Source organism: Melozone crissalis, unplaced genomic scaffold (assembly GCF_028551555.1).
Source record: "Melozone crissalis strain CALT ecotype California unplaced genomic scaffold, PUWL_Pcris_2 ptg000109l_1, whole genome shotgun sequence".
Classification (NCBI taxonomy): Eukaryota; Metazoa; Chordata; class Aves; order Passeriformes; family Passerellidae; genus Melozone; species Melozone crissalis.
This window is the reverse complement of record NW_026535886.1, coordinates 772,863-798,793: the sequence shown is the minus strand read 5'-3', so window position 1 is coordinate 798,793 and position 25,931 is coordinate 772,863. Positions and strand designations below refer to the sequence as shown.

The 25,931-nt window shown below is 53.8% G+C and overlaps 1 protein-coding gene and 1 long non-coding RNA gene across 2 annotated transcripts; both read left to right on the top strand.

The window, feature by feature from the left end:
• Positions 1-350: 350 nt before the first annotated feature.
• LOC128947888 (olfactory receptor 14J1-like) lies at positions 351-4,011 on the top strand (the record flags this gene model as incomplete). The annotated part of the gene is made up of 2 exons (XM_054292390.1): positions 351-812; positions 3,994-4,011. Coding segments are annotated over 2 exons (480 nt in total), but the record flags the coding sequence as incomplete, so codon positions are not given.
• Positions 4,012-18,793: 14,782 nt separating this feature from the next.
• LOC128947884 (uncharacterized) lies at positions 18,794-22,398 on the top strand. The gene is made up of 3 exons (XR_008484063.1): positions 18,794-18,843; positions 22,057-22,136; positions 22,323-22,398. It is a non-coding gene; the product is annotated as an uncharacterized LOC128947884 (long non-coding RNA).
• The last annotated feature ends 3,533 nt before the right edge of the window (positions 22,399-25,931 follow it).

Here is a 25,931-nt window from a genome sequence, read left to right as displayed (position 1 = left end):
TCCTGCTGGCATTGGCAGACACGCGGCAGCTGCAGCTCCTGCACTTCTGCCTCTTGCTGGGCATCTCCCTGGCTTCCCTCCTGGGCAATGGCCTCATCATCAGCGCCGTAGCCTGCAGCCACCACCTGCACACGCCCATGTTCTTCTTCCTGCTCAACCTGGCCCTCACTGACCTGGGCATGATCCGCACCACTGTCCCCAAAGCCATGCACAATTCCCTCTGGGATGGCAGGAACATCTCCTACTCAGGATGTGCTGCTCAGCTCTTTTTCTTTCTGTTCTTCATTTCAACAGAGTTTTATCTCCTGACCGTCATGTGCTACGACCGCTACGTGTCCATCTGCAAACCCCTGCACTATGGGACCCTCCTGGGCAGCAGAGCTTGTGCCCATATGGCAGCAACTCCCTGGGCCAGTGCCTTTCTCAATGCTCTGCTGCACACAGCCAATACATTTTCCCTGCCCTTGTGCCATGGCAATGCCCTGGGGCAGTTCTTCTGTGAAATCCCACAGGTCCTCAAGCTCTCCTGCTCCAAATCCCTCCTCAGGGAAGTTGGACTCATTGCTGTCAGTGCCTGTTTAGCACTTGACTGTTTTGTGTTCATTGTTTTCTCCTATGTGCAGATCTTCAGGGTCGTGCTGAGGATCCCCTCTGAGCAGGGACGGCACAAAGCCTTTTCCACCTGCCTCCCTCACCTGGCTGTGGTCTCCCTGTTCATCAGCACTTGCACATTTGCCTACCTGAAGCCCCCCTCCCTCTCCTCCCCATCCCTGGATGTGGCCCTGTCAGTTCTGTACTCAGTGGTGCCTCCAGCCCTGAACCCCCTCATCTACAGCCTGAGGAACCAGGAGTTCAAGGCTGCGGTGTGGAGACTGGTGACTGCATGCTTTCAAAAACATTAAACTGCTGGGCAATATCTGCAAATAATTTGCAATCAAAGTCATCTTTGCTACTTCTTGTTGACTTCATTTTAGAGTTTCTTTACCTTTGTTTTACTTTTTTCCTATTGTCCAAAAAGAAATGTCATTGTTTGTTGCATTGGTCATTTTGTTCCTCTCCACCATTCCTGTGGCCACAGACTGTGGCAATGAGGGGCTGTGCTGTTGGTGCCTTTAAATGAAATGATGATCTCTCCCAACAAGGTTTTCTGCAGAGATGCCCTTTTGTTGCCTTCTCTGGAGCTGCAGCAGCAATGTCTGTGTGCAGAGCTGGGGGCAGATAAGGGCTGGCCCAGCAGCTGTGCCCAGCAGCAGCAGCACTTGGTGTTGCCAGTGCTGCTGCCGTGGCCCTGCCCCGCTGCCCTGGTGGCCCTGGTGTTGCTGCAGGGCCTGAGTGCTCTCGGGGCTGGGCACAGCCCTGGGGGTGTCAGTGCCGGGGCTGCAGCAGGGACAGGCCATGGGCACTGCTGGGGCAGCGCTGACGCCTCAGCCCAGGCCCTGGGGGCTCCAGGCTCCTTGCCCAGGCTCTCTCAAGAACACGGCCAGGCCAATGCTCAGCACAGAAAAGCCCCGTGAGCAGCCCCAGGATGGCTGTGGGCAGGCTGGGGGCAAACAGCATGGCTGGGGCTCTGCAAGGGCCCTGGGGGAGATGGGAAGGAGCAGCAGAGCAGGGGCTGATCCATCCCCAGTGCGCTGCACAGCCCAGGGCAGCGTCCCAGAGCGTCCTCATGGAGCTGCCAACAACATCCCCCCTCTGCAGCCCTGGCCTCTCCCCCAGCTCACACAGGTTCCCCATCCTTGCAGGCACAGACACGGCAGCACTGGCTCAGCAGCCCCTGTTTGCATTGCACAGAGCAGGCAGGAGCACCCCCATGCTGTTGTTGTGGGGACATGAACCTGAGGGAGCACAAATGCCATCAGCCCCTGGGGCCAGCAAGGGCTGAGGGACAGCAGGGAAACCACTCAGCTTTGTCCTGGCCTCTGCAGTCAGCCAGAAAGTTTGTTCCCATCAGCTGGGAGTTCCCTGTCCCACTGTAGACACTGTTGCTCAGAGCCAGGGCTGCCTGGCAGCCACCCCCAAACTGCCCTGAGCATTTCCTTGGCTTCACCTTTGATTTCTTTACTCTTCACTGGTACAAATTTCTTCCTGTTGCTGACCCCTGTTCCCTGCCCTGCGAACAGCCCATCCCTGTTTGCCCTTTCCTCTCTGGCCCCACTCCCCATTGCAGTTCCTGACTTGGCCCCATGGGAACGTCCCTTGGGCAGCAGGATCATCCTGCAAGTGCTGCAGGAATTGTCTGCAGGCTCCTGCAGTGCCTGGTGCTGCTCCCTTGCCTGAGGCACCCCAGGCCAGGGGAGCACATCTGGGCTGCTGTGTCTGGCTCTGGGGCTCCCTGTTCTGGGCAGTGAGGAGGAGCTGCAGAGGCTCTGCAGGACTGACAGGATGGGCTTTGGGGCTGGCAGGAGAAGCTGAGGGACCTGGGCTGCTGAAGCTTCTGAAGAGGAGGCCCAGGGCTCATCCTGCAACTGCTCCAAGGGTGGCTTCAGAGAGTCACAGAATCAGCAAGGGTGGAACAGGCCATGGAGATCATCAAGTCCACCCTGTGCCCTGACACTCCCTTGTCTCCCCTGAGCCTCCTCATCTCCAGGATAAACAACCCCAGCTCTCTCAGCCACTCCTCACAGGACTTGTGCTCCAGACCCCTCACCAGCTTTGTTGCCCTTCTCTGGACACGCTCCAGCCCCTCCACGTCCTTCCTAAATTGGGGGCCCCAGAACTGGACACAGCACTCAAGGTGCTGCCCAAGCAGTGCTGAGCACAGGGGAAGAATCCCTGCCCTGCTCCTGCTGGCCACACCATTCCTGATCCAGGCCAGGAGCCATTGGCCTTCTTGCCCACCTGGGCACACTGCTGGCTCATGTCCAGCCTGCTGTCCATCAGTGCCCCCGGGTCCCTTTCTGCCTGGCTGCTCTCCAGCCACTCTGTCCCCAGCCTGTAGCACTGCAGGGGTTGTTGTGGCCAGAGTGCAGGACCCGGCACTTGGACTTGTAAAACCTCACCTTGCTGGATTTGTTCTCAGGATCCACTCTGTCCAGGGCCCTCTGCAGAGCCCTCCTACCCTCCAGCAGATCCACACTCACACTCAGCTTGGTGTCATCTGCAAATTTGCTGATGCTGTACTTAATCCCCTTATGCTGATCATCAGTGCAGATATTGAAATCCACGCTGGTTGGCTCTGAACCCTCAGCCATCCTGTGGGTGCCTTGTGATGGCACTCAAGGTGATCTGTTCCAACACCTTGCCGGGCACCCAGGTCAGGCTGACAGGCCTGGAGGTCCCCAGATCCTCCTTCCAGCCCTTCTTGGGGATGGGCTCACACTGGCACCTCCAGTCCTCTGGGAGCTCCCTGCTGAGCCAGCACTGATGGTGAATGATGGAGCGCAGCCTGGGGAGCTCATCCACAGCTCCCTCATTGCCCTAGGATGGATCCTGTCTGATCCCATTCACCTGTGAGCATCTGAGTGGCTCAGCAGGTCACCCACTGCTTCCTCCTGGATTCCAGGGGCTGTTCTGCTCCCTGTGCCCATCTACCAGCTCAGGAGAACACTTGTCCTGAGGACATCCTCTCCTAATATTGAAAATTGAAACAAACTAGGGGTAAAGTAGCTCAGCCTTTTCCTTATCTTTAGTTACTATATTCTCCACTGCATCCAATAAAGAGTAGAGGTTCTCCTACTCCTCCTTTTTGCTATTTTTTTTTTTATAAAAACATTTTTATTTTTTTGCAGAACCCTCCAGGTTAAGTTTTAATAGAGTTTTCAACTCTCAGCTTTTCTTTCTGTATGACCCCTTAAAGACTTCCTGAGTTGCTGGTCCTTTTTCCACCCCTGAGTCTCCAGAAAAGCTCCATGGGCAGCCAGGCCAGTCATTTTCCTCACTAGCTCATCTTCTGCTGCACTGGGACGGGCTGCTTCTTCCCCCTTATGATTACTTTCTTGAAATGTGTCCGTCCTTCCAGGACCCCTTTGTTTTTAAGGGCTGTTTCCATTAAAGCAATCAGGACCTGATTAGGTATTCCCCAAAATTGGAGCCTAAACAGGCCAAAGTCTGCCCTTCCTATTTCCAGTGCAGAAGTTTTGTTGCTGCCCCTCCCTCTTTCACAGAACATTGAACACTTCATTATTTCATGGTCACTGTGCCCCAGGCAGTCTCTGAGCCCCACATCTGCCCCCAGCCCTTCTCTGTTTGTGAACAGCAGCAGACAGAGCTTTCCTTGGCAGTGGAGAGTTACCAAAAATTTAGTAAAACAGAAAATTCCTTAACCCCAATGTAGCATTAAGAAGCAGCATTCTTTATTCAGCTGGATGCACGGGGGAGAGCTCCTCCCAAAGCTGTGCATGCTGAGTACAGGAAAGTTTCTGTTTATATTCTGTATTTTGCATACATATTCATTGATTGTCCTGGACTAAAAATACATATGATAATCATTTCCCCAAAATCATTAATATATTTCCCCTCCCCTTTACCCATGCATTCTCCTCTCCTGGGGTCTCTCTGGTGGTCCCTGGTGGTCGTGGACCCCAATGTTCCCGTGGGCCTGGCTGAGCTGGCAGGACACTGAGGCTGCTGAACTTCCAGTTCCCCTTCTCACACAATGGGCACTGTGTGGTTTCCACAGGCCTGGGGTTGTGGAGAACAAGCTCCAGGTGTGAGCTCACCTGGTGAAGACAATTTATCATCTGGTACCATGTGGTCACAGAGTGGGCTATGACATCACAGAGTGGGTTAGGTGAGGTCATTGAGCATCCATGGCATCATAGTCTGTCTCTGTGACATCAGAGATCCAGCTGTGACATCACAGGGCAGAGGTCTGACATCACAGTGCAGACTATGGCATCACAGACTCTGGTGTGACATCAGAGACCAGCTGTGTGACATTGGAGAATGGGCTGTGACATCACAGAGGGGCTATGACATCACAGAGGGGCTGTGTGACATCCCAGAGGGGCTGTGTCAGGTCACTGGGTTGGTCACTCTGCCCCAGCTCCCCCTCACAGTTTCTCCCAACAACTCCAATGCCGTCCATGCCCAGCAGGGTCCCTGTCACCCAGGATCCCCCCGGCCCACCTGGAGCCACAGCCTCCACCAAAGGATGTTCCACAGGATCCACCCCAAAGCCTGACATGGGGACAAGGGGCCAGGGCTGTGTGACCAGGACATTAAGGACGAGGATTATCCAGGTCAGTGTGGCCTGGTTTGGGTTGCCCAGGGCAGGAAAGATGTCTGGCAGCTGGAGCAGAGTCTGGGAAGGGCCTCCAAGGTGGGGCTGGAGCCCCTGGGCTGTGAGCAGAGGCTGAGGAAGCTGGGCTGGTCCAGCCTGGAGCAGGGAAGGCTGAGGGGCTCCTCATCCCAGCCTGGCAGTGCCAGCGAGGAGGGGATGGAGAACACAGAGCCAGGCTCTTCACCAGGGGGCTGGGGGGAGACAAAAGCCAATGGGTGGAAGGGGAAAGAGGGGAGATCAGCCAGGGCATGAGGAGATGAAATGAGTAAGGCTGCTTTCAGCATTTCCTCAACACCAAGAGCCGCCTGACCTCCCTTCTCCATCCACCACTGATAGATTTGCAAATCAGGAATTATTTGAGCTGTTCTGTCCTCAGTCCCGGACAAGAATCCTGATACAAGAACTTAATTGTGTTTATATCTATCACAGAACCACGTTAGTCAAAAATTAATTTTAGTATGCAAATCAGTTGTGAACAGTGGACTCATCAGAGACGCTGGGACATTGCACATAGCTCAGGGAAGAGTTTGTAATTGTGTGATTGTTATTTTAATGGTGTAATTTTTATTAAGTTATATCCTGCTCAACTGTGGTCTGTTGGCTAGGTCCAGTGTGGGCTGGAGGGAGCTCAGATTTGCACAAGGCTGCTCTGAGTGCCAGCCTTGGATGGGGAAAATGGTGGGGTGGGGGTAGGGACAGAGTCTGATTGATTGTCAGCCATGAAAGGTCTTGATTTTCATACCCAGTCAAACTGCATGAGGAGGTACTTGGATTCAGCGTCAAATGGAAATTGCATATATCAATTTATGAACAGGGGAAAAAAATTAAACAGGACCTAAAAAATGTTTTCTCACTGTCTTTTTAAATAGAACACATTCAGTTGAATGCAATTCTGAAATCTCTCCTATTAACCACACAAGATTTGGAAACTGAAATCAAATTATCCCCAGAGATTTGGCTTGTTAAGGTGTTCTGAATGTTAATGAGTCCAGGGACACTGAATTCCTGCACTGAAGAGTTGAAGGCTGAACAAGCCTTTCAAGCAGTACTTGGATTCAGTGTCAATTGGAGATTGCACATATCAATGAATTAACAGGGAAAAAACCTAAACAGGACCTAAAAATCATGTTTTGTCACTGTCTTTTTAAATATATTGCATTTACTTTGGATATACTACTGAGATCTCTCTAATTAACCACAAATTATTTGAAAATTGAAATCAAATTATTCCCAGAGGCTTGGCTTGTTTAGCTGTTCTGAATGTTAATGAGCCCTGGGACACTGAATTGCTGCACTGAAGAGCTGAAGGCTGAACAAGCCTCTGGAGCAGGAAAATTCAGCAGCAGCCTCCAAGGTGCTGAGGATGTCAGCAGCCCCCACTGAGGCCATCCCTGCCCAGAGACCGTGGGGGAATGGGCAGACAAGGCGAGCGTCCCTGGGACTAGGGCAGCACAACTCAGAGGCACCAGGGGCTCCAGCTGGGAAATGGAGTGTGGAATGTGGCTGGGAAAGCCCTGCCTGGGCTGTGCCAAGCAGGACACACAAGCCCTGACTGCCATCCAGTAGAAAACTCTGTCAAGGAGATATTTAAAAGGAATTACAATTGTTTCTGTATTCTGAATTGGACTTCCTGGAGAAATATCAACAAGAGATCCTCAGGAGCTCAAAACAACAAAACAGTCTTTACTGGTTAACTTTAGAAAATCAGAGAATTTTTGGCAAAAGATTTAATATGACATTCAATCAACACAGAACACTTCTTAAAGCACTGACTTGGCCCATTCAACTTCACAAACTCTAAGGTTTTTGAATTTTACATTACTCAAATTTGCAAAAGGTCCGAAATAGAAGAAAAGGACAGAAAGAGAGAGAGGCAAAAAGGACACAGAGGAGCATACACAGAGGTACCAACTCCTGGATTCCAGAAGTGTTTAGATGGAAATTCCAAGAGGAGGTAGGGTCAAGATGTGTGCTTGCCTTGTGGTCAGCCTTCAATACCCCTTGGTCTCCCTGGGCCCTTCCCCCAGGTGGGACTGTGGGTCATTTGGTCCCTCAGGAGCTGGGCTGGGGGCTGCAGAGGTGGCGGTGGAGCATTGCCTGTGCTGTGCCAGGGACTGGCAGACACTGCTGGGCTGGCATAGAGGCTCTGGGGGCATTGGGGTTCCAGGGCAGGGCAGGGCTGGGGTTCCAGGGCCGGGCAGGGCTAGACCTGCCCCTTCATCCCCTATTGGAATAAGATCCCAATATTACCAGGTAGATTGTGCCTGGGCTCGTCTGACCCCTTCTCCTGGGCCAAAGGCGGCAACTGTGGTGTTTCACCTCAGAGACACTTTTGGCTGGCTGGATGGTGCAGCTGAGCACCCAAACAAGTCCAGGCTTCTGGAAACTCAGGTTGCCTCAGGTGGGAAGGCTTCAGGCTAAGGTGAGGAGGAAAAGGAGACAGATTCTGCCCGAGGGTTATTGTCAAGAGTTTATTCCATGGTCACAGACGTCTGAATCTTAGGTAACAGCTCCAACAGAATCCTGACCGCATGGCCTGAGTGACTTTTTAAGCTCCCGGGGGAGGGGGAGGGAAGGGACAGGTGAGCCACCAACCAGGTGGGAGGGGCAGGGTCTCAGGGAACGATGACACCCAGACCGACCAATGACCTCTGGGCACAGGGGCATCTTTTGAACCTGACCAACCACACGATGGCCTTGCTGGAATGTTAAGACTGATTGACAGCCCAGCAGGGGGCTCAGGGGAAGGGGAAGGGGAAGAGAGATATTGCCACACCTGGGAAGGGGCTGGGAAGTTTAAAACAGGAAATTGCAACACACTGCAACACTCCCCACACATGAAATGTCTTGAGCCAAGAAACTCCTCCACTCTGTCACAATAGGGAATACTGGAGGTGAAATCCCAATTCTGGCCATGGGCACCTAGATAAGAAGGACAGTTCTTTTCCTTAGGAATGAAAGCCCCAGTTCTCAGTAAATTTCTGGTTTGATTGTTTGGATTCTGTTTGGTTTTGTTGTTGCTTTGTTTCCTTGTTGTGCCTGAAGTGTCCAGTCAGGAGCAGAGTGACTCTTTCCAAGGAACGTTGTGCTGCTGTCCCTTAATATTCAGTCTGGTTTTTGCTGCTCCCTTGCTGGGGATTTTTTCAGCGCTCTCAAGGCCTCGTTGGTAGCAGGGTGAAGGAGCCCTGGCCCAGGCTCTGGCCCTGGGGGACATGGGGACGCTGCCGGGGGGTCCCTGTCCCCCTGTCCCACCCCCAGGGCCCCAGGCCCCATCCCCGTGTCAGGCTCTGGGGTCGATCTCGTGGAACATCCTCTGGGGGAGGCTGCGGGGCCGGGGGCGGGGGGACCTGGGGGGACAGGGGACCCTGCTGTGCACGAGCAGGGTTGGACTGCTTTGGGGGGAGCTGTGAGGGGGGCCGGGGCAGAGTGACCTCCCCAGTGACCTCACACAGCCCCTGTGATGTCACACTGCCCCTGTGATGTCACACAGCCCCTGTGATGTCACACAGATACCTGTGATGTCACACAGCCCCCGTGATGTCACACAGCCCCTCTGATGTCACACTGCCCCTGTGATGTCACACTGCCCCTGTGATGTCCCAGAGCCAACTCTGAGACGCCACGCTATGATGTGATACAGCTGCTCTGTGATGTCACAGAAGTCTCTGTGATGTCAGAAAGTCACTCTGTGATTTCACAATCTCTACTGTGATGTCACAGCCTGCTCTATGATGTTACACAGCCACCCAGTGTTGTCACAGCCCACTCCCTGATGTCACAGAGCCACCTTCTATGATGGCAGGATCTGCTCTATGGCCTCACACCCTACTCTATGAGGTCCCAGTCAGCTCTGTGATGTAACAACCCCACTCAGTGATGTCACAAAACCCTCTCTGTGATGTCATACTGACACTCTGTAAGGTCACAGCACATACTTTGACCTCACTGCCACCTCTATGATGTCATGCAGCCATGCATGATCTCACAGCCTGTTCTGTGATGTCACACAGTCCCCTCTATGACGCTGTAGCTGCTTAGTGACCTCACACAACAAACTCTGTGATGTCACAGCCCAATCTGTGACCTCACACAGCCCACTCTGTGCTGTCACACAGCCCCTTGCTGACATCCCAGCTGCTCTGTGCCTCTGTGAGACAGCCCCAGAGGTGCTGCTGTGACACAGCCCCCTCTGGGACATCCCACAGCCCCTGCCAGTGCTGAGCCCCTGTGAGCTCTGTCTGTGCCCTGCTGGTGTCCCTGAGGGGCCCTGGCAGTGCCCCAGCCCTGCTGGGCTGTGCACAGGAGCTGCTCCTGGCCAGAGCTGTCTCTCTGCAGCGCTGCCCTTGCCAGGAGCTGCCTCTGGGCCAGGAGCCCAGCCCAGCTCAGCAGCACAGACACAGCACAGGGACTTTAATCACCCTCTGGGACTTTGGTGCTCTTTGCATCAGACTCAGTCCCTCAGAGTGTGCTCAAAAAACCTTCTCAGGGACTCAAAAAGAGCGTGAAACACTGAAGTTTCTCATACTTTAAATAGATCCTTCTGAGGGACAGGACTGAGAAAATGTCCCCAGGTTCCAGGTAGAGCAGAACATTGGTGGCAGTGATGACAGCTGGGGACAAGCAAGGGAAAGGTGTCTCTGCTGCTGAGCAAACCTGTGCCTCTGTCCCTGCAGGCTGTCGGCATCCCCCGGCTGCCCCACCTGGCTGGGCCCTTTCTTTGCTGACAGCTCTGCCTCCTGCCTGCCCACACAGAGCCTTGGGCTACTCCAGGCTCCTGCTGGGGACGTGGTGCACCACAGCCCTGCCCTGACAGGGAAATTCCTTTCTCCTGGTGTTCAGTCTGGACCTTCCAAGCTGCACTTGGTGCTATTAGGTCTTCTTCAGGCTTATTCCTACTATGAAGAAAAGCTCCAGCCTCTCTGAAACCCTTCCATCCCTCCCAGGCTATTCCCTTTCAGTCCTCAGTCTCTACACCACTGACCACAGAGGCCGCAGACTCTCCCTGCTTGTTTTGTGATGAGGCCTCCAAACCCCATTCTGGGAGATTTTTGAGTCCTCTCCAAGGTCTGTGAAAAGGGAAAAATAGCATTCGAAGTTATTTTCTCCTAAATCCTACAGTGACAGAAAACGGGTCAGTATCTTTAAACTGAATGGAGACAAATTAACATTTGTTAGAAGGAGGAAATATTTTACAATTAAGAAAGTGGCAGGAAACTGCAGCTGATTTTCCAGAGAAGTGGATTCCCCATCCCAGGAATTGTCCAAGAGCGGGAGCTTTGTGCAGCCTGACCCAGTGAAACCCTCTCATCCCCAGTGACAGAATTCCTGCATTCTGGGTTCTCTGATGTGCTGGGTGCCCTCACAAGGCTTCTGGCCAGAATGTCTGCTGAGGGCAGCCAGGCTGCTACAGGGGCAGTGACCTCACAGCCATCACCATGGCAGCCCTGTGCCCTGGGCCTGACTCTCCCTTTTCCTCTGCCCCTGCCTTGGCTCTGCGGGCATGAAGAGTTTTGTCATTAATATCTTGTCCCTGAGGTGCTGGGGCCAATGACTTCCCAGTCAGGCTCCTGGAGCAGAAGTGGCTTTTCAGGGCCCAGCCAGGAATGAGCCCTGAGGCAGCAGCTCTGCAGTGGTGGCCACCAGGCCGGGCTGCCAAGGGAGGCTTCTGGCCATGGCTTGCAAGCAGCTGCTGCTGCCAAGGTGCCTTTGGTGCCTCAGGCTCTCCCTGGCACAGCTCCCAGCACGGCACTCCGCCCTTGTGCCCGAGCCCTTCCCTGTGCTGGGGCTGGCCTGGGGCTTTTCCTGCAGCGGGACCTGCCCTGCTCATGGCACAGGAAAGGCAGTTCCTGCTGGAGCAGGAGGCTCTGCCTGCAATGGGGTCCAGCAACTCCAGCAAGGTCCTGTTTGCAAAGCCCCCAGTGGGAAATGAAGGAGGGGAGTCACACTGTTTTGGGGGTGAATAATGCTGAAACCAGCCTGACTCCTCCATCCCAAAGTTCAACATCCTCAGAGGGAGCTGAAGCTGTGGCAGAGCTGGAACAATCCCCAGAGAAAGGAACAACCAAGTGACACCACTGAGAGCTTCTGCAGAGCTGCTGAGCTGGCTCAGCCTGGGCACATCTGACTGACAGGGCAGCACCTCAGATGAGAAAAGTCCCATCCCAAATTTTAATGGCAGCATCTCCTGACATTTTGCTGCTTGAGGGGTGTGGGGATTCCTCCCAGCGGTGGGGACACCCTCAAGGTCACTGCTCCAGGCTGAGCCAAAGGGAATTGCCCATGGTCATTGGTCTGGGGGAGTGACATCAATCTCTGCTTAATTACAGGTTTTGCTTAATACAGTTGCTATGAAATAATTTCCTAGTGCTCTGTATAATATATTTTACGTCTCTTACATCCTGCCATAATTATTTCTGATTAAGGCAATTTTGTCTAATCATTACCATCATAGAGAATACATATTTATATAAATATATCTGCCCATGACAGGAACCCCTGTGAGTGTCTGGGACATCCCAGCTCTTTGGCAGCCTGGGGACTCCTGGGATGTCACCGTGGAGCCCCCGTGAGTGCCTGTGACAGATCGGTGCCTTTGCAGCCCAAGGACCCCTGGGATGTCACCATGGAATGGCTGTGACTGCCTCTGACCACAGGGCTCTTTACCATCCCCAGAAAGCCCTGGGAGGTCTCCATGGGGCCCCTGTCTCTGCCTGTGACATTCCAGCTCTGGAACAGCCTGGAGACTCTTGGAAAGTCCCCAAGGAACCCCTCCGAGGGCCTGTGACAAATCTGATCCTTAGCAGGCAACCATCACCAGCCCCCTGTTGCTATGGTCAGTTTCCATGGCAACCATCCCCAGCCCCTATTGCTATAGTCAGTTTCCATGGCAACCATCACCAGCCCCTGTTGCTATGGTCAGTTTCCATGGCAACCATCACCAGGACCCTGTTGCTATGGTCAGTTTCCATGGCAACCATCACCAGCCCCCTGTTGCTATGGTCAGTCCCTCAGCAGCTCCAGGGAGACCCCATGCCAGGGGTGGTAGCCATGGACACCAGCTCAGGCCTGCAGTCAGAGCTGTTGCCATGGCAACCATTGGCGGCCCCATCCCAGGCTCATGGGATCCCAGAACCACAGAATTGGCCGAGCTGGGAGGGACCCATCAGGATCCTCCAGTCCAACTGCTGGCCCTGCACAGGACACCCCAACAATGCCAGCCTGGGCCTGGCAGCGCTGTCCAAATGCTGCTGCAGCTCAGAGAGCCCTGGAGCTGGGACCCTTCCCTGGGGAGCCTGGGCAGGGCCCCAGCAGCCTCTGGGCAAAAACCTTCTCCTGACATCCAACCTGAGCCTGCCCCGACTCAGCTGCAGCCGTTCCCTCCACTCCTGTCCCTGGGCACCAGAGGGAAGAGGTTCCCACAGACCCAGCCAGGGACCCGCTCCCAAGGCTGTTGCCATGGCCCCCAGGGCTGGGACCAGCTGGGATGTTCGGTTTCCACGGGCTGAGGTTCAGGAATGGGATTCCCCAATTTCCTGTCCCCGCTAAAACTGTGCTGCCCTCGCTGCCCTCCCGCCTCCCCTGGAAAGCACAAAAGGCAAAGATCCTTGGCTGGGATAAGAACAATTTATTAGGAACAGGAACAAGATAAGGGACAAACAGAACCGAAACAATATTGATAACAGAAGGGATAAATGAAACAGTTTACTGGGAAAACTAAAACACAACTCACTGGGTCTTCCTGGCCACAATTTCCCCTGTTTGGAAAGGACACCCTTCTTCTCAGGGAGAGAGAGAGAGAGAGTGTCCCTTTTCTGCACCTGGAAATTCTCTGAGGTGGGAGTGAATGTAATGACACAGCCATGGCAAGACCCTCATGTTTTTCAATGCCACATCATGACACTGGTAGGGGCAGGAAAAGGGACAGGTGTCTTCCCAGCATGGATCATGGGGAACATGGATCACCAGGGTTCTTCCCAATGTGGGTTCTCCCATGGGGGATGAAGCTGGAGTGGTACATAAAGCTGTTCCTGCATTTGTGGCATTTGCAGGGCTTCCCTTACTGGTGGCTCCGTTGGTGTCTGGTCAAGTGAGAGCTGGTGGTGAAGCTTTTCCCACACTGGGGACACTCGTAGGGCCTCTCCCCAGTGTGGATGCGCCGGTGGATGATGAGGGTGAAGTTGTGCTTGAAGCCCTTCCCGCACTCAGGGCAGCGGAAGGGCCTCTCATCTGTGTGAATCCGCTGATGCTGGAGGAGACTGGAGCTGGTCTGAAACCTCTTCCCACATGTGGCGCACTGGTAGGGCCTCTCCCCAGTGTGGATGCGCCGGTGCTTGATGAGGTTGGAGTTGTGCTTGAAGCCCTTCCCGCACTCAGGGCAGAGGAAGGGCCTCTCCTCAGTGTGAATCCGCTGGTGCTGGAGGAGATTGGAGCTGGTCTGAAACCTCTTCTGACACTGGGGACACTCATAGGACCTCTCCCCAGTGTGGATGCGTTGGTGGGTCACAAGGTTGGATCTGTAGTTGAAGCCCTTCCCACACTCCCCACACTCATAGGGCCATTCCCTGGTGTGGATCATCTGGTGGCTGATCAGGTGGGAGCTCCGCCTGAAGCTCTTCCCACACTGCAAGCATTTGTGGGGCTTCTCCCCATCATGAAGCTGCTCATGGACCACCAGCTCTGAACTCTGGCTGAAGCTCTGTCCACCTTCCTGGCTCAGGGTGGCTCTTTCTTCTTCAGAGCACCCAGGGCTGGGTTTGGAGCCCCTCCTCATGGGGGATGTCTGAGGTTTTTCTTCCCTGTTGGATTCCTGTGCGCTAGAATCACTCAAAACGGCCTCTTTCACGAGGTTCTGCCATGCAGATTTTTCCTCCCTGATCTCCATCCACAGTTCCTTCCCTGGGGAAGGAAGGACAAGGACAGGATGGGATTTGCCTCCATGCCAGAGGGAAGGGGAAGGAGATTCCCCCAGTGCATCCCCAGCAGGACGGGGTTGGCAGCAGGGTTGTCCTGCAGCCAGGGGCTGTGCTGGGCTGGAAGATGGAGCAGGAGAGAGGGGGAAATAGGAACTGACTTCCTCCTCACCTATCTGGGTGTTCTGGGTCTCCTTCCTCTTCCTCACAGCCTCCTTCTCCATCCAATCAAGGTTTGGGAATGGGAAATCCTGTTCTGGGAAGAAAACAAAGGGTGCGCACATTGTCTTTTGTACTGGTTTGAAGGCAAACCTGGGGAGGGTCTAAACCAGAATTACAATTTAAAAGAAAACTAAGATCAAGGCAATGATACAGAAACACTGCCTTAAACTGACAGAGTCAGGATATAACCTGACACCCTGTTGGTCAGGGTGGTGGCAGCAGTCCCAGTAAATGGTGGCTGCAGTCCTGTTGGAGAGATGAGGGTGATTCTGTCAAAGCAGGGATCCTGTAGAAGGGTCTGGTCTTCCTGTGGAGGTCCAGTGGTGGTTATGGAGCTCTTGTCCTCTGGGAATCCAGTAGGCAAGCTGCTCCTGGTGTAGCAAAGTGTCAGCTTATATCCAGGTAGGAATGCTTGGATCCTCCCCCTGGGAGGAGCATCCCACAATGGGATGATGGAATTGTATCAGTCCTGCAGTGACACTCAATGGCCCATTCACAGGAGATATCTCCCCTGGAGGGCGTTATCAGGGGTGAGTCATGGAAGAGATAAAGAACAATGCCCCACCTGTTTATAGCAGTTGCTGAAGGTGGGGATTGAAAACATGCATTTGGTTACATCTTGCATGGCAACCTGAAACAGTGGGGTAATCCCTGCTCAGGGGGTGAACACCACCCCCCTTACCCAAACTGGCTCAGGTGTAAAACCCCCACCCTGGGAAGGGCACACACACACAGGGGACAATGTCACACTTACCCTGCCCCAGGGGAGGGCTCTTTTTCCTGTCATTCCCTTCCTGTCCCCCCTTTTCTATCCCATTTACTGTTCAATAAAATTCATTTTGGGTTTGGTCTCCTTATCACCTTAATTGGGGCAGAGGAATCTCTCTAACACTTTTCTTAACCAGACTCACCAGATTGTGAAATTCTTTTGGCACAGTGAGTTTAGGCACTGTTCTCTGACCCCAAGTGCCTTTGGCAACAGCATGGTTCCCTCCTCTGAGGAGGTTGTGGTTCTCTCTGGAGGAACTCTTTGAAACTGGGCTGCAGCTTCCTCTGAGCGAGTTATGGCAGAACCGATGATGTAAATCGCCTTTGTGGGCCCGGAGTGTAAAGAAAATATTTTGTTGTCCTTCTATTACAGTGACCTAAAGAAGGTCTTCAGTGTGAGAGAAGTGGACGAGAATCTTGGTTCATGATCAGAAGGCTGGATTTATTGATATATGATATATAATCCATTATAACTATTCTAAAAGGAATAAAGAGAAAAGTTGCAGAGGCTTGCTAAGCTAAGAATAGAAAGAAAAGAATGAATAACAAAGTTCTGTGTCCAGCAGAAAGCAAGGACCAACTCTCCCGTGAGTGGTCAGCAAATCCAAACACTCACAGAAGACCAATCACAGATGCTCCTGTTACATTCCACATCAGCAGATAATTATTGTTTGCATTTTTCTTCTGGGGCCCCAGCTTCCCAGAAAGGACAAATCCTAAAAGAGAGGATTTTATGAAAAAATGTCTGTGACATCCTTCCTTGAAATGTTTTTTAAAATCACAGGAGGAAAGGGAGCAAATGATACCAGCGAGACTGACAAGGTTCATTCAACTCATGGTGAGGAACTCAAGGCTGCTAAAAGTCCTACAAGAAGCTCAGCTCAAGTAGCTAAATTCCCAAATAACTCCTGAATTCCCAGGCTTGAGTGTTTTGCGAAATGTGAGAATCATTTTTCTCTTCATCCCTGTCACCTTTGTGACAGCTACACAGAGTTTACTTTCTTTTTAATGATATCTGTATTGGGCTGAATTTACACTTTTATCAGAATGTGCTAGCAGCTGAGCTGGAGCTGTGCAGGAACCAGTGGAACTTGGAATTGCCACAAAATTGCTTGTACTGCCAGTTTATTAATATTTGGGATTTGTTTGCATTTTCATCACATCTGACTTGTGGGAAAATCAAATGTTCATCAAAGTGATTTATGCAGAGTCAAGTTTGATTTCTGCCAAATTCTTTTGTCCAGTGCCCAGGGGATGCTCGGGGGTCTCTGTGCCTCTCGCCCTGGGGGATGCTTGGCAGGGGTTTGGGGGGGTTGTCCCTGTCCCTGTCACCCCAGGCCATTCCCCAGGGGATTGTCCCTGTCCCTGTCATCCCAGGCCATTGCCCAGGGAGTGTCCCTGTCCCTGTCACCCCAGGCCATTCCCCCGGGGGTCTCCATCATTTTCACCCAGGGAATGCCTGGAGGGTCTCCCTCAGGTACTCAGGGCAGTCTCTGTCCCTCTCAGCCCAGGGGATGCTCGGGGGTCTCTGTCCCCTCACCCTGGGGGATGCTCAGGGGGTCTCCATCCCTCTGGCCTCAGGCAATGCCTGTGCAGGGCTGGGGACCAGGAGCTCTGTGTCCCTCTCACTGCTGAGGGTGCTCGGGGCTGGGGGGGCTCTCCCACCTTCTCACCCCTGGGGAGGCCGGGGGGGGGTCTCTGTCCCTCTCAGCCCTGCTGTGACCCCACCCAAACATCATCGGGGTCAGAGGGACAGAGACACCCCCAAACCCCCAGAAGGGCTGAACCTGGGATTTGGTTTGGGGCTTAGGGTTTAGGAAGGGGCTGGAATTGGGGCTGGTGTTGGATTTTGGGCTGAGATTTGGGTTAGAGCTGGGATTGGGGTTAAGGCTGGACATGGGATTGACTTTAGGGCTGGTGCTGGGATTGGGTCTGGGGCTAGAAAAGTCTGGCACTGGGATGAGATTAAATACTGAACTGTGAGTGTGTCTAAACATGGAGTGAGACTGAGACCAGGATCAGGGTCAGGTTTGGGACTGAGCTCACCCAGAGCAGGACAGAGGGGATGTCACTGCAGGATGTCCCTGGCATCATCCCAGCCCTCCTCAGGCACCTCCAAACATGAGGAGCAGCTGGGTGCCCCAAGATCCAGGTGCTCCCACGCTGCCCCTCAATACCAGGCGAGCATTCCCTGAGGGCAGCCCTGACTGTGACCCTTGGGGCTCTGGGATCAGCCCTCACATCCCTGTGGGAGCAGCAGCAGACAGGATGAGAGATTCTCTCGCCCCGTTTTTCCTGTGGAAGGGTGAAGTCCAGCTGCACTTTTCTTCTGGTGCCTCCTCCTCTCCTCAGCTGAGGATGTCAAACTCTCCAGGAGCAGGAAAATCCCCATTCCCTCTTTCCTTGTGGCTGCAGCCTGGAACATCCACCCAGAATGAAGGACTTTCTGACAGCCCTGCTGAATGACACTGGCAAGAGGTTTGTGAGAAGGGGAAGAAATTGTATTTTGATAGTAAATAAAAGGTGCAAAATTATTCCTTTCTGTTATATTCCTTTTCAGTCAGTTCTGGTCTGTTTTCAGAGCGCCACCTTCTCAGCTGATTGTGTTTGTGCCCTCCTTTCTCTCCTGCCTCTCTTTGTCTGCTCTGTTTCTCTCTCAGTGTCTCCCTTGACCCAGGGCAGCTCACACCAAAGACCGTGCCCGGATTTAATTCCCAATTCAGGAGCTACAACAAGCATGGGGGAAGTTATGAAGGCTCGCAGTGAAATGCCACTGTAAGATCTTGCTCCACTTGGCTTTTGGCTCCTTTTTGACAGCTTTGCCCTCAAGGGCAAGAACATCTTTTCATAGCTGAGAACTGGAATTCCAGACCCTGGCAGTGTGTGCCGTGGATTCCAGAGGGGCATTCCCGAGGCTCCCAGGGTGCTGCTCCTCCCAAGGAGCTTCTCTCCCAAGGGGAGAAGATCCAGCAGCTCTGTGGGCTCCCAGAGCACACAGCAAAGGTGGCTTTGATGGACATTTTCCAGGGACTGGGGTGGGAAGGGACCCTGTCCATGGATTACGACCCCGCGAGGGAGAGACGCCTCTGCCTCAGTGAAGGAGCGAATGAGAGCGTGGGAACGAAACCGACGATTATTGAGCGTGGACTGAACGGAACAAGAAATGGGGAGGAGAAAGGGAGAGAAAGAAATCCGGAAGAGGTCTGAAAGAGAGAAAGAAAAAGGAAAGAGGTCTCAGACAACAGAAAGAAATGGGAAAAGGCTCCCGCCTGGACTCCGCAGCTCCCAGGAACACCCGCAGGGCGTAGCGCCTTTTACAATTCCAGCCAATCAGAGGACGCGGTAAACAATTTCCAGCCAACCAGAGCTTATCTCGCCGATGACTCACCGGTTGCCAGGCGGGCCCGCAGAGCCCAGCGGCCGCGGAGCGGAATTTGGGGCTCGGGCCGGGGGGACGGATCCGCCCCGGGGGGGCCCCTGAGCCCCCTGCCCAGCCCTGGGGCCTATCGGGGGCTCCCCCACCCAGCAGCCGGTGCTGCGGGGCCGCGGGGCAGAGCGGTGGGAAAGGGGAGTCGGGGCTGGCAGCGGAGGAAATGCGGGAGGAAGAGGAGGGACAGGAGGAGCGGGAGCGGGAGCGGGAGAATCGCGGCGCTCGCAGCGCCCGCGCGCCGAGCCTGCAGCGCCCCCTGCCCCGGGAGCATCGCCCCCAGCCCCGAGCCGCAGGTGAGGGCGGAGGCCGAGCTCGCCCCGGCTCCAGCCAGGGGTCTCCGGGAGGATTTTTTGGAGAGTGTTCGGAGCCGGCAGATCCGGGACTCGAGCCCCGGGTATCTCCGGGCTCCCTAAGAGGAGCTTTTTCGGGGGGAGAGCAGCCGCGATCGCCCCTCGGAGGGTCCCGGGGGGGCCACGTGGGGATGGCCCGGTACCGACGGGGCGGGACATTGGTTTTGGGGATCCCCGTGAGAGCTGGGGCTGTGGAACGGGGGACCCCCGGGGCGGGGAGAGGGGAAGGGGCGATACCGGAGCTGGGGCACCCCCGGCAGCCCGGAGATGAGGCGGGGACGGGACCCCCTGACCCTGACAGGGGTGTCCTGGGGTGACTTCATGATGCTCGTACCCCATCGGTCTGCTTAGCCCAGAAATGAGTTCTGCACCTTTCAGGCCGGTTCTGAGAGCGAAGGGGAGGAGGAAGAAGCAGCAGTTTGTTTTCAGAAACTGTACTCACTCCTCTACATTCCGGCTGCTGGATGGACAGAGAGCAGGACAGAGCTCTCCTTTGCTTTTAGTTAGTTTTTAGCTCGCTGAGGCAGAGAAGTTCCCTGGACTGTGGTTTTTCTTTTTCTTTGGAGCTGTTTAAATCTGCTCTGCGCTGAACACCCAGAACATCACCGGCAGCTGGCACCTGTGGCCCACCTGGCTGAGCCTGGGCCACAGCATTTCCAGTGCTGGAGGGACTGAAAAGAGACTGATAAGAGACTGATAAGAGACTGATAAGACACTGAGTGCTCGGAGCTACAACCCAAGCAGGAACTTTCAGAGTTTGTCATATATTTTGGAGCAGCAAGAGGTTTTATTGCTTAATATTGTTCAATTTTTGTGCTGGTAAATGCTTTGCCTGTAACATTACGGTTTTTTTCCACTTTTCTCTAAGGAAATATTTTCCCAAACTGGCTGAAGGTCGGACTGCTGAATCGGCATTCTAGAGGAAACTCCTTTTGGAGGGTTTCAACCGATTTTGCCCTAAACCAGGACAGGGTGGTAGAAAGAAGGGGGAACCCCAAGTGGCTGGATTGAGGGGAGGCTGGAGAGGGGGACCTTGGGACCCCAGAACCTCCCAGAATCCAAAAGCAGAACCCTGGAGAGGGGGGATCCCCAGGACCCATGGGATCCCCAGAAGCCCTGAGATGGAGGACCTACCATAACCCAAGAGGGATGAGACTGGAAATGGGAAACTCCTGGTGGCTTTTTTTGATTCACTCTTGAGTTTTGGACATCAGGTGACTTATAGAAATGGACGTGGGTGGGAGGAATCCCCAACCCAAGGCATTCACACCTTGTTTTTCCCCAAACCAGGATTTTCCCCAAACCTTCCCACCATAACATCCCCCCTGTCCCACTCTGGGTAAGATCAATCCCAAACCTGACCCTGATCCTGGTCTCAATCTCACTCCATGTTTAGACACACTTACAGTTCTGTATTTAATCTCATCCCAGTTTCAGACTCATCTATCCCAAGACCCAATCCCAGCCCCAGACCTAAAGCCAATCCCATGTCTAGCCTTTACCTCAATCCCAGCTCTAATCCAAATCTCAGCCCAAAATCCAACACCAGCCCCAATTCCAGCCCCTTCCTAAACCCTAAGCCCCAAACCAAATCCCAGGTTCAGCCCTTCTGGGGGTTTGGGGGTGTCTCTGTCCCTCTGACCCCGATGATGTTTGGGTGGGGTCACAGCAGGGCTGAGAGGGACAGAGATCCCCCCGGCCTCCCCAGGGGTGAGAAGGTGGGAGAGCCCCCCCAGCCCCGAGCACCCTCAGCAGTGAGAGGGACACAGAGCCCCTGGTCCCCAGCCCTGCACAGGCATTGCCTGAGGCCAGAGGGATGGAGACCCCCCGAGCATCCCCCAGGGTGAGGGGACAGAGACCCCCGAGCATCCCCTGGGCTGAGAGGGACAGAGACTGCCCCGAGCACCCCCTGGCACAGGGTATGAGAGGGAGGGAGACCCCCAGGCATTCTCTGGGGTGAGAATGATGGAGACCCCCTGGGGAATGGCCTGGGGTGACAGGGACGGGGAAACCCCCCCCAAACATCTCCCAGGGCAAGCGGAACAGAGGCTTCACAAGCATCCCCTGGGCACCAGACAAAGTAATGTTGTTTCTTGTCAGAAATCAAAATTGACCCTAGATAAAATGCCTTGAATTTACTCTTCCCACAAGTCCCTTGTGATGGAAAGGCAAATAAATCCCAAAATTTTATAAACTTACAATAGAAGCTGTTTTGTGGCAAATCCAAATTCCTTTGGTCCTGCACAGCTCCAGCTCAGCTGCTGGCACATTCTAAAAAAAGAAAAGTGGAAAATAGGCCCAATACGGATTATGAAAAGGAAGGGGAAGCTATGTATAGCTGTCACAAAGGTGACAGGGACAAAGAGAAAAATTATTCTAACATTTGGCAAAGTCCCCCAGCCTGTGAAACAGACCTCCCCTGGAGGGGGCCAAGTGTGACATTGTCCCCTGTGTGTGTGGCCTTTTCGGGGTGGGGGTTTTACACCTGAGCCAGTTTGGGTAAGGGGGGTGGTGTTCACCCCCTGAGCAGGGATTACCCCACTGTTTCAGGTTGCCATGCAAGATGTAACCAAATGCATGTTTTCAATCACCATCTTCATCAACTCTTATAAACAGGTGGGGCATTGTTCTTTATCTCTTCCATGACTCACCCCTGATAACGCCCTCCAGGGGAGATATCTCCTGTGAATGGGCCATTGAGTGTCACTGCAGGACTGATACAATTCCATCCTCCCATTGTGGGATGCTCCTCCCAGGGGGAGGATCCAAGCATTCCTACCTGGATATAAGCTGACACTTTGCTACACCAGGAGCAGCTTGCCTACTGGATTCCCAGAGGACAAGAGCTCCATAACCACCACTGGACCTCCACAGGAAGACCAGACCCTTCTACAGGATCCCTGCTTTGACAGAATCACCCTCATCTCTCCAACAGGACTGCAGCCACCATTTAATGGGACTGCTGCCATCACCCTGACCAACAGGGTGTCAGATTATATCCTGACTCTGTCAGTTTAAGGCAGTGTTTCTGTATCATTGCCTTGATCCTTATTTTGTTACTGAATTGGAATTCTGGCTTAGACTCTTCCCCAGGTTTGCCTTTAAACCAGTACAAAGCTCATTGTGCTCATCCCTTGTTTTCTTCCCTTGTTTTAGGAATATCCCATTCCTAAAACTTGGCCAGATGGCGGAAGACACCTCAAGGAAGATGAGGATGCCCCAGGACACCCAGGCAGGTGAGGAGGAAGTCAGTGCCCCTTTCCCCCTCTCTCCTGCTCCATCTCCCAGCCCAGAAAATCCCCTCGCTGCAGGACAACCCTGCTGCCAACGCCATCCTACCAGGGGTGCACTGTGGGGATCTCCTTCCCCTCCCCTCTTGCATGGGGGGAAATCCCATCCTGTGCTTGTCCTTCCTCTACCAGAGAAGGAGCTGAGGATCAAGATCAGGGACAACAAATCCCCACAGCACAACCTCATGGAAGAGGCCGGTTTGAGTGGCTCCATGGGAAAAGAATCCAATGGGGAGGAAAAGCCCTGGAGATCCTCTATGAGGAGGAGGGGCTCCAAACCCAACCCAGGGTTCTCTGAGGAGGAAAGACCCACCCTGAGCCAGGAAGGTGGACAGAGCTTCAGCCAGAACTCGCAGCTGGTAGTCCATGGGCAGCTTCCAGATGGGCAGAAGCCCCACAAGTGCTTGCAGTGTGGGAAGAGCTTCAGGCAGAGCTCCCACCTGATCAGCCACCAGATGATCCACACCGGGGAATGGCCCTATGAGTGTGGGGAGTGTGGGAAGGGCTTCAGCTACAGATCCAACCTTGTGACCCACCTACGCATCCACACTGGGGAGGGGCCCTATGAGTTTCCCCAGTGTCAGAAGAGGTTTCAGACCAGCTCCAGTCTCCTCCAGCACCAGCGGATTCACACTGAGGAGAGGCCCTTCCTCTGCCCTGAGTGCGGGAAGGGCTTCAAGCACAACTTCACCCTCATCACCCACTGGCACATCCACACTGGGGAGAGGCCCTACGAGTGTCCCCAGAGTGGGAAAAGCTTCACCCAGATCTCTGTCTTAACCAGACACCAATGGAGGCACCTGTAAGGGAAGCTCTGCCAATGCCCCAGTGCAGGAGCGCTTTTGTGCATTGCCCCAACTTCATCCATAGTTGGAGGATCCATGTTGCGAAGAGCCCTGGTGATCCATTTTTCCTTCTGATCCATGCTAGGAAGATACCTGTCCCTTTTCCTGCCTCTGCCAATGACATGATGTGCGATGGAAGAACATGAGGGTCTGGCAATGACTGTGTCATTACATTCATTCCCACCTCAGGACATTGCCAGGGACAGGAAAGGGACACTCTCTCTCTCTCTCTGTCCCTGAGGAGAAGGGTGTCCTTTCCAGGCAGGAGGAAATACATGGCCAGGCTGACCGAGTAAGTTGTGTTTTAGTTTTCCCTGTCAACAGTTTTATTTATACACTCTGTTATCAATATTGTTTCTGTTCCATTCGTTCCTTATCTCATTGTTGTTCCCAATAAATTGTTCTTATCCCAGCCCGGGATCTTTGCCTTTTGTGCTTCCCATGGGAGGCGGGAGGGCAGCGAGGGCAGCACGGTTTTAGCGGGGACAGGAAATTGGGGAATCCCATTCCTGAACCTCAGCCCGTGGAAACCGAACATCCCAGCTGGTCCCAGCCCTGGGGGCCATGGCAACAGCCTTGGGAGCGGGTCCCTGGCTGGGTCTGTGGGAACCTCTTCCCTCTGGTGCCCAGGGACAGGAGTGGAGGGAACGGCTGCAGCTGAGTCGGGGCAGGCTCAGGTTGGATGTCAGGAGAAGGTTTTTGCCCAGAGGCTGCTGGGGCCCTGCCCAGGCTCCCCAGGGAAGGGTCCCAGCTCCAGGGCTCTCTGAGCTGCAGCAGCGTTTGGACAGCGCTGCCAGGCCCAGGCTGGCATTGTTGGGGTGTCCTGTGCAGGGCCAGCAGTTGGAGTGGAGGATCCTGATGGGTCCCTCCCAGCTCAGCCAATTCTGTGGTTCTGGGATCCCATGAGCCTGGGGATGGGGCCGCCAATGGTTGCCATGGCAACAGCTCTGACTGCAGGCCTGAGCTGGTGTCCATGGCAACCACCTCGGCATGGGGTCTCCCTGGAGCTGCCAAGGGACTGAGCATAGCAACAGGGAGCTGGTGATGGTTGCCATGGAAACTGACCATAGCAACAGGGGGCTGGTGATGGTTGCCATGGAAACTGACCATAGCAACAGGGAGCTGGTGATTGTTGCCAAGGAATCTGACCATAGCAACAGGGAGCTGGTGATGGTTGCCACGGAAACTGCCCATAGCAATAGGGGGCTGGGGATGGTTGCCATGGAAACTGACCATAGCAACAGGGGCTGGTGATGGTTGCCATGGAAACTGACCATAGCAACAGGGAGCTGGTGATGGTTGCCACAGAAAATGGCCATAGCAATAGGGGGCTGGTGATGGTTGCCTGCTAAGGATCAGATTTGTCACAGGCCCTCGGAGGGGTTCCATGGGGACTTTCCAGGAGTCTCCAGGCTGTTCCAGAGCTGGAATGTCACAGGCAGAGACAGGGGCTCCATGGAGACCTCCCAGGGCTTTCTGGGGATGGTAAAGAGCCCTGTGGTCAGAGGCAGTCACAGCCATTCCATGGTGACATCCCAGGGGTCCTTGGGCTGCAAAGGCACCGATCTGTCACAGGCACTCACGGGGGCTCCACGGTGACATCCCAGGAGTCCCCAGGCTGCCAAAGAGCTGGGATGTCCCAGATACTCACAGGGGTTCCTGTCATGGGCACAGTGGGAGCTTCATGCAAAAGCTTTATTTCTTTATTGGAGAAACTCCTGCCGAGACGTGAGGTGGAAAAATGACACTCAACAGCCACCATGGTTCCTCAAACTTGTGCAGGACCCCTAGACTTCTAAAATTCATTCTAAGAGAGGAGACTGGGAGTGGCTGGATCCAATCCCAGCCCCAGTCTTTCTCAAAGGTGTAAGAGATTGGACATTGGAATTGGACTTGAACGCTATTTGTCCCACAGGATTAATCATAGAATACCAGATAAATTTATATAAATACAGCTCTGATTTTTTTCTGATCATGATTAGACAGAATGGTTTATTTGCACCACAGAGTAAATGAAAAAAATGAGTTATTGCTGCAGTCTCAGGTGGTCTGGACAAAACCTTTCCTGAGAGTGTCTTGTGGCAATGGGTAGGAACCATGAGAGCACCAGCACACAGACACACACACAGACACACAGATACACACACACACACACACACACACATACAGAGAGAGAGAGAGAGAAACGCTGAAAGTGTCCAGAGGCCAAAGACAAAGGATTGTCCAGGGCATAAATGGAGGGAAAGAGGGTGCAATGGAGAGCACCAGGTATCCAATGGTCTGAGGGCTCAGGGGTGGTACAGTGGGAAGGGACCAGTAGGGAATGCCCGGGTAGATGGACAGGGTTACACACCAATGGGAAGGGAGAACTCGCCAGAACATGAACATATAAGTGTAAAAGGGGTAGAGAAGGCCAATGGAGAGGACAGAACTGGGACAAATTAACATAGTGCGGCAGAGCACCATGGGGAAGCCTTTTTTCTCACCCTGAGCTGTGAGGAGTGCCCGGAGCCTGTGGTGTGTCTTTCCAGGGCATTGCTACTGCCTTTTCCCGGTAGGCTCACAGGTTTGCACAGTTGTGCAATGTCACAATGATCTCCTTGGTTCTGCAGTTCTGCTGTGGCTGCTGTGTAACAATGGACCTGTGATACCATGAGGCTCCATAGTGTCACCATGGTCCCTTTGGTTGCACAAGGCCCTGCTGGGACATGATGGCCCCTTGGTTCCATGAGAGGCCTGGGCTCCCACAGCCCCTCACAGACCCCTATGGCCTCTCAGAGTTCCCCATGGCCCCTCATGGCCTCTCAAGGCCCTTAATGGCGCCTCATGACTGATGGCCCCTCACAGCCCCTCCATGGCCCCTCACAGCCCCAGGGCTCCTCCAAAAGGAGAAGGG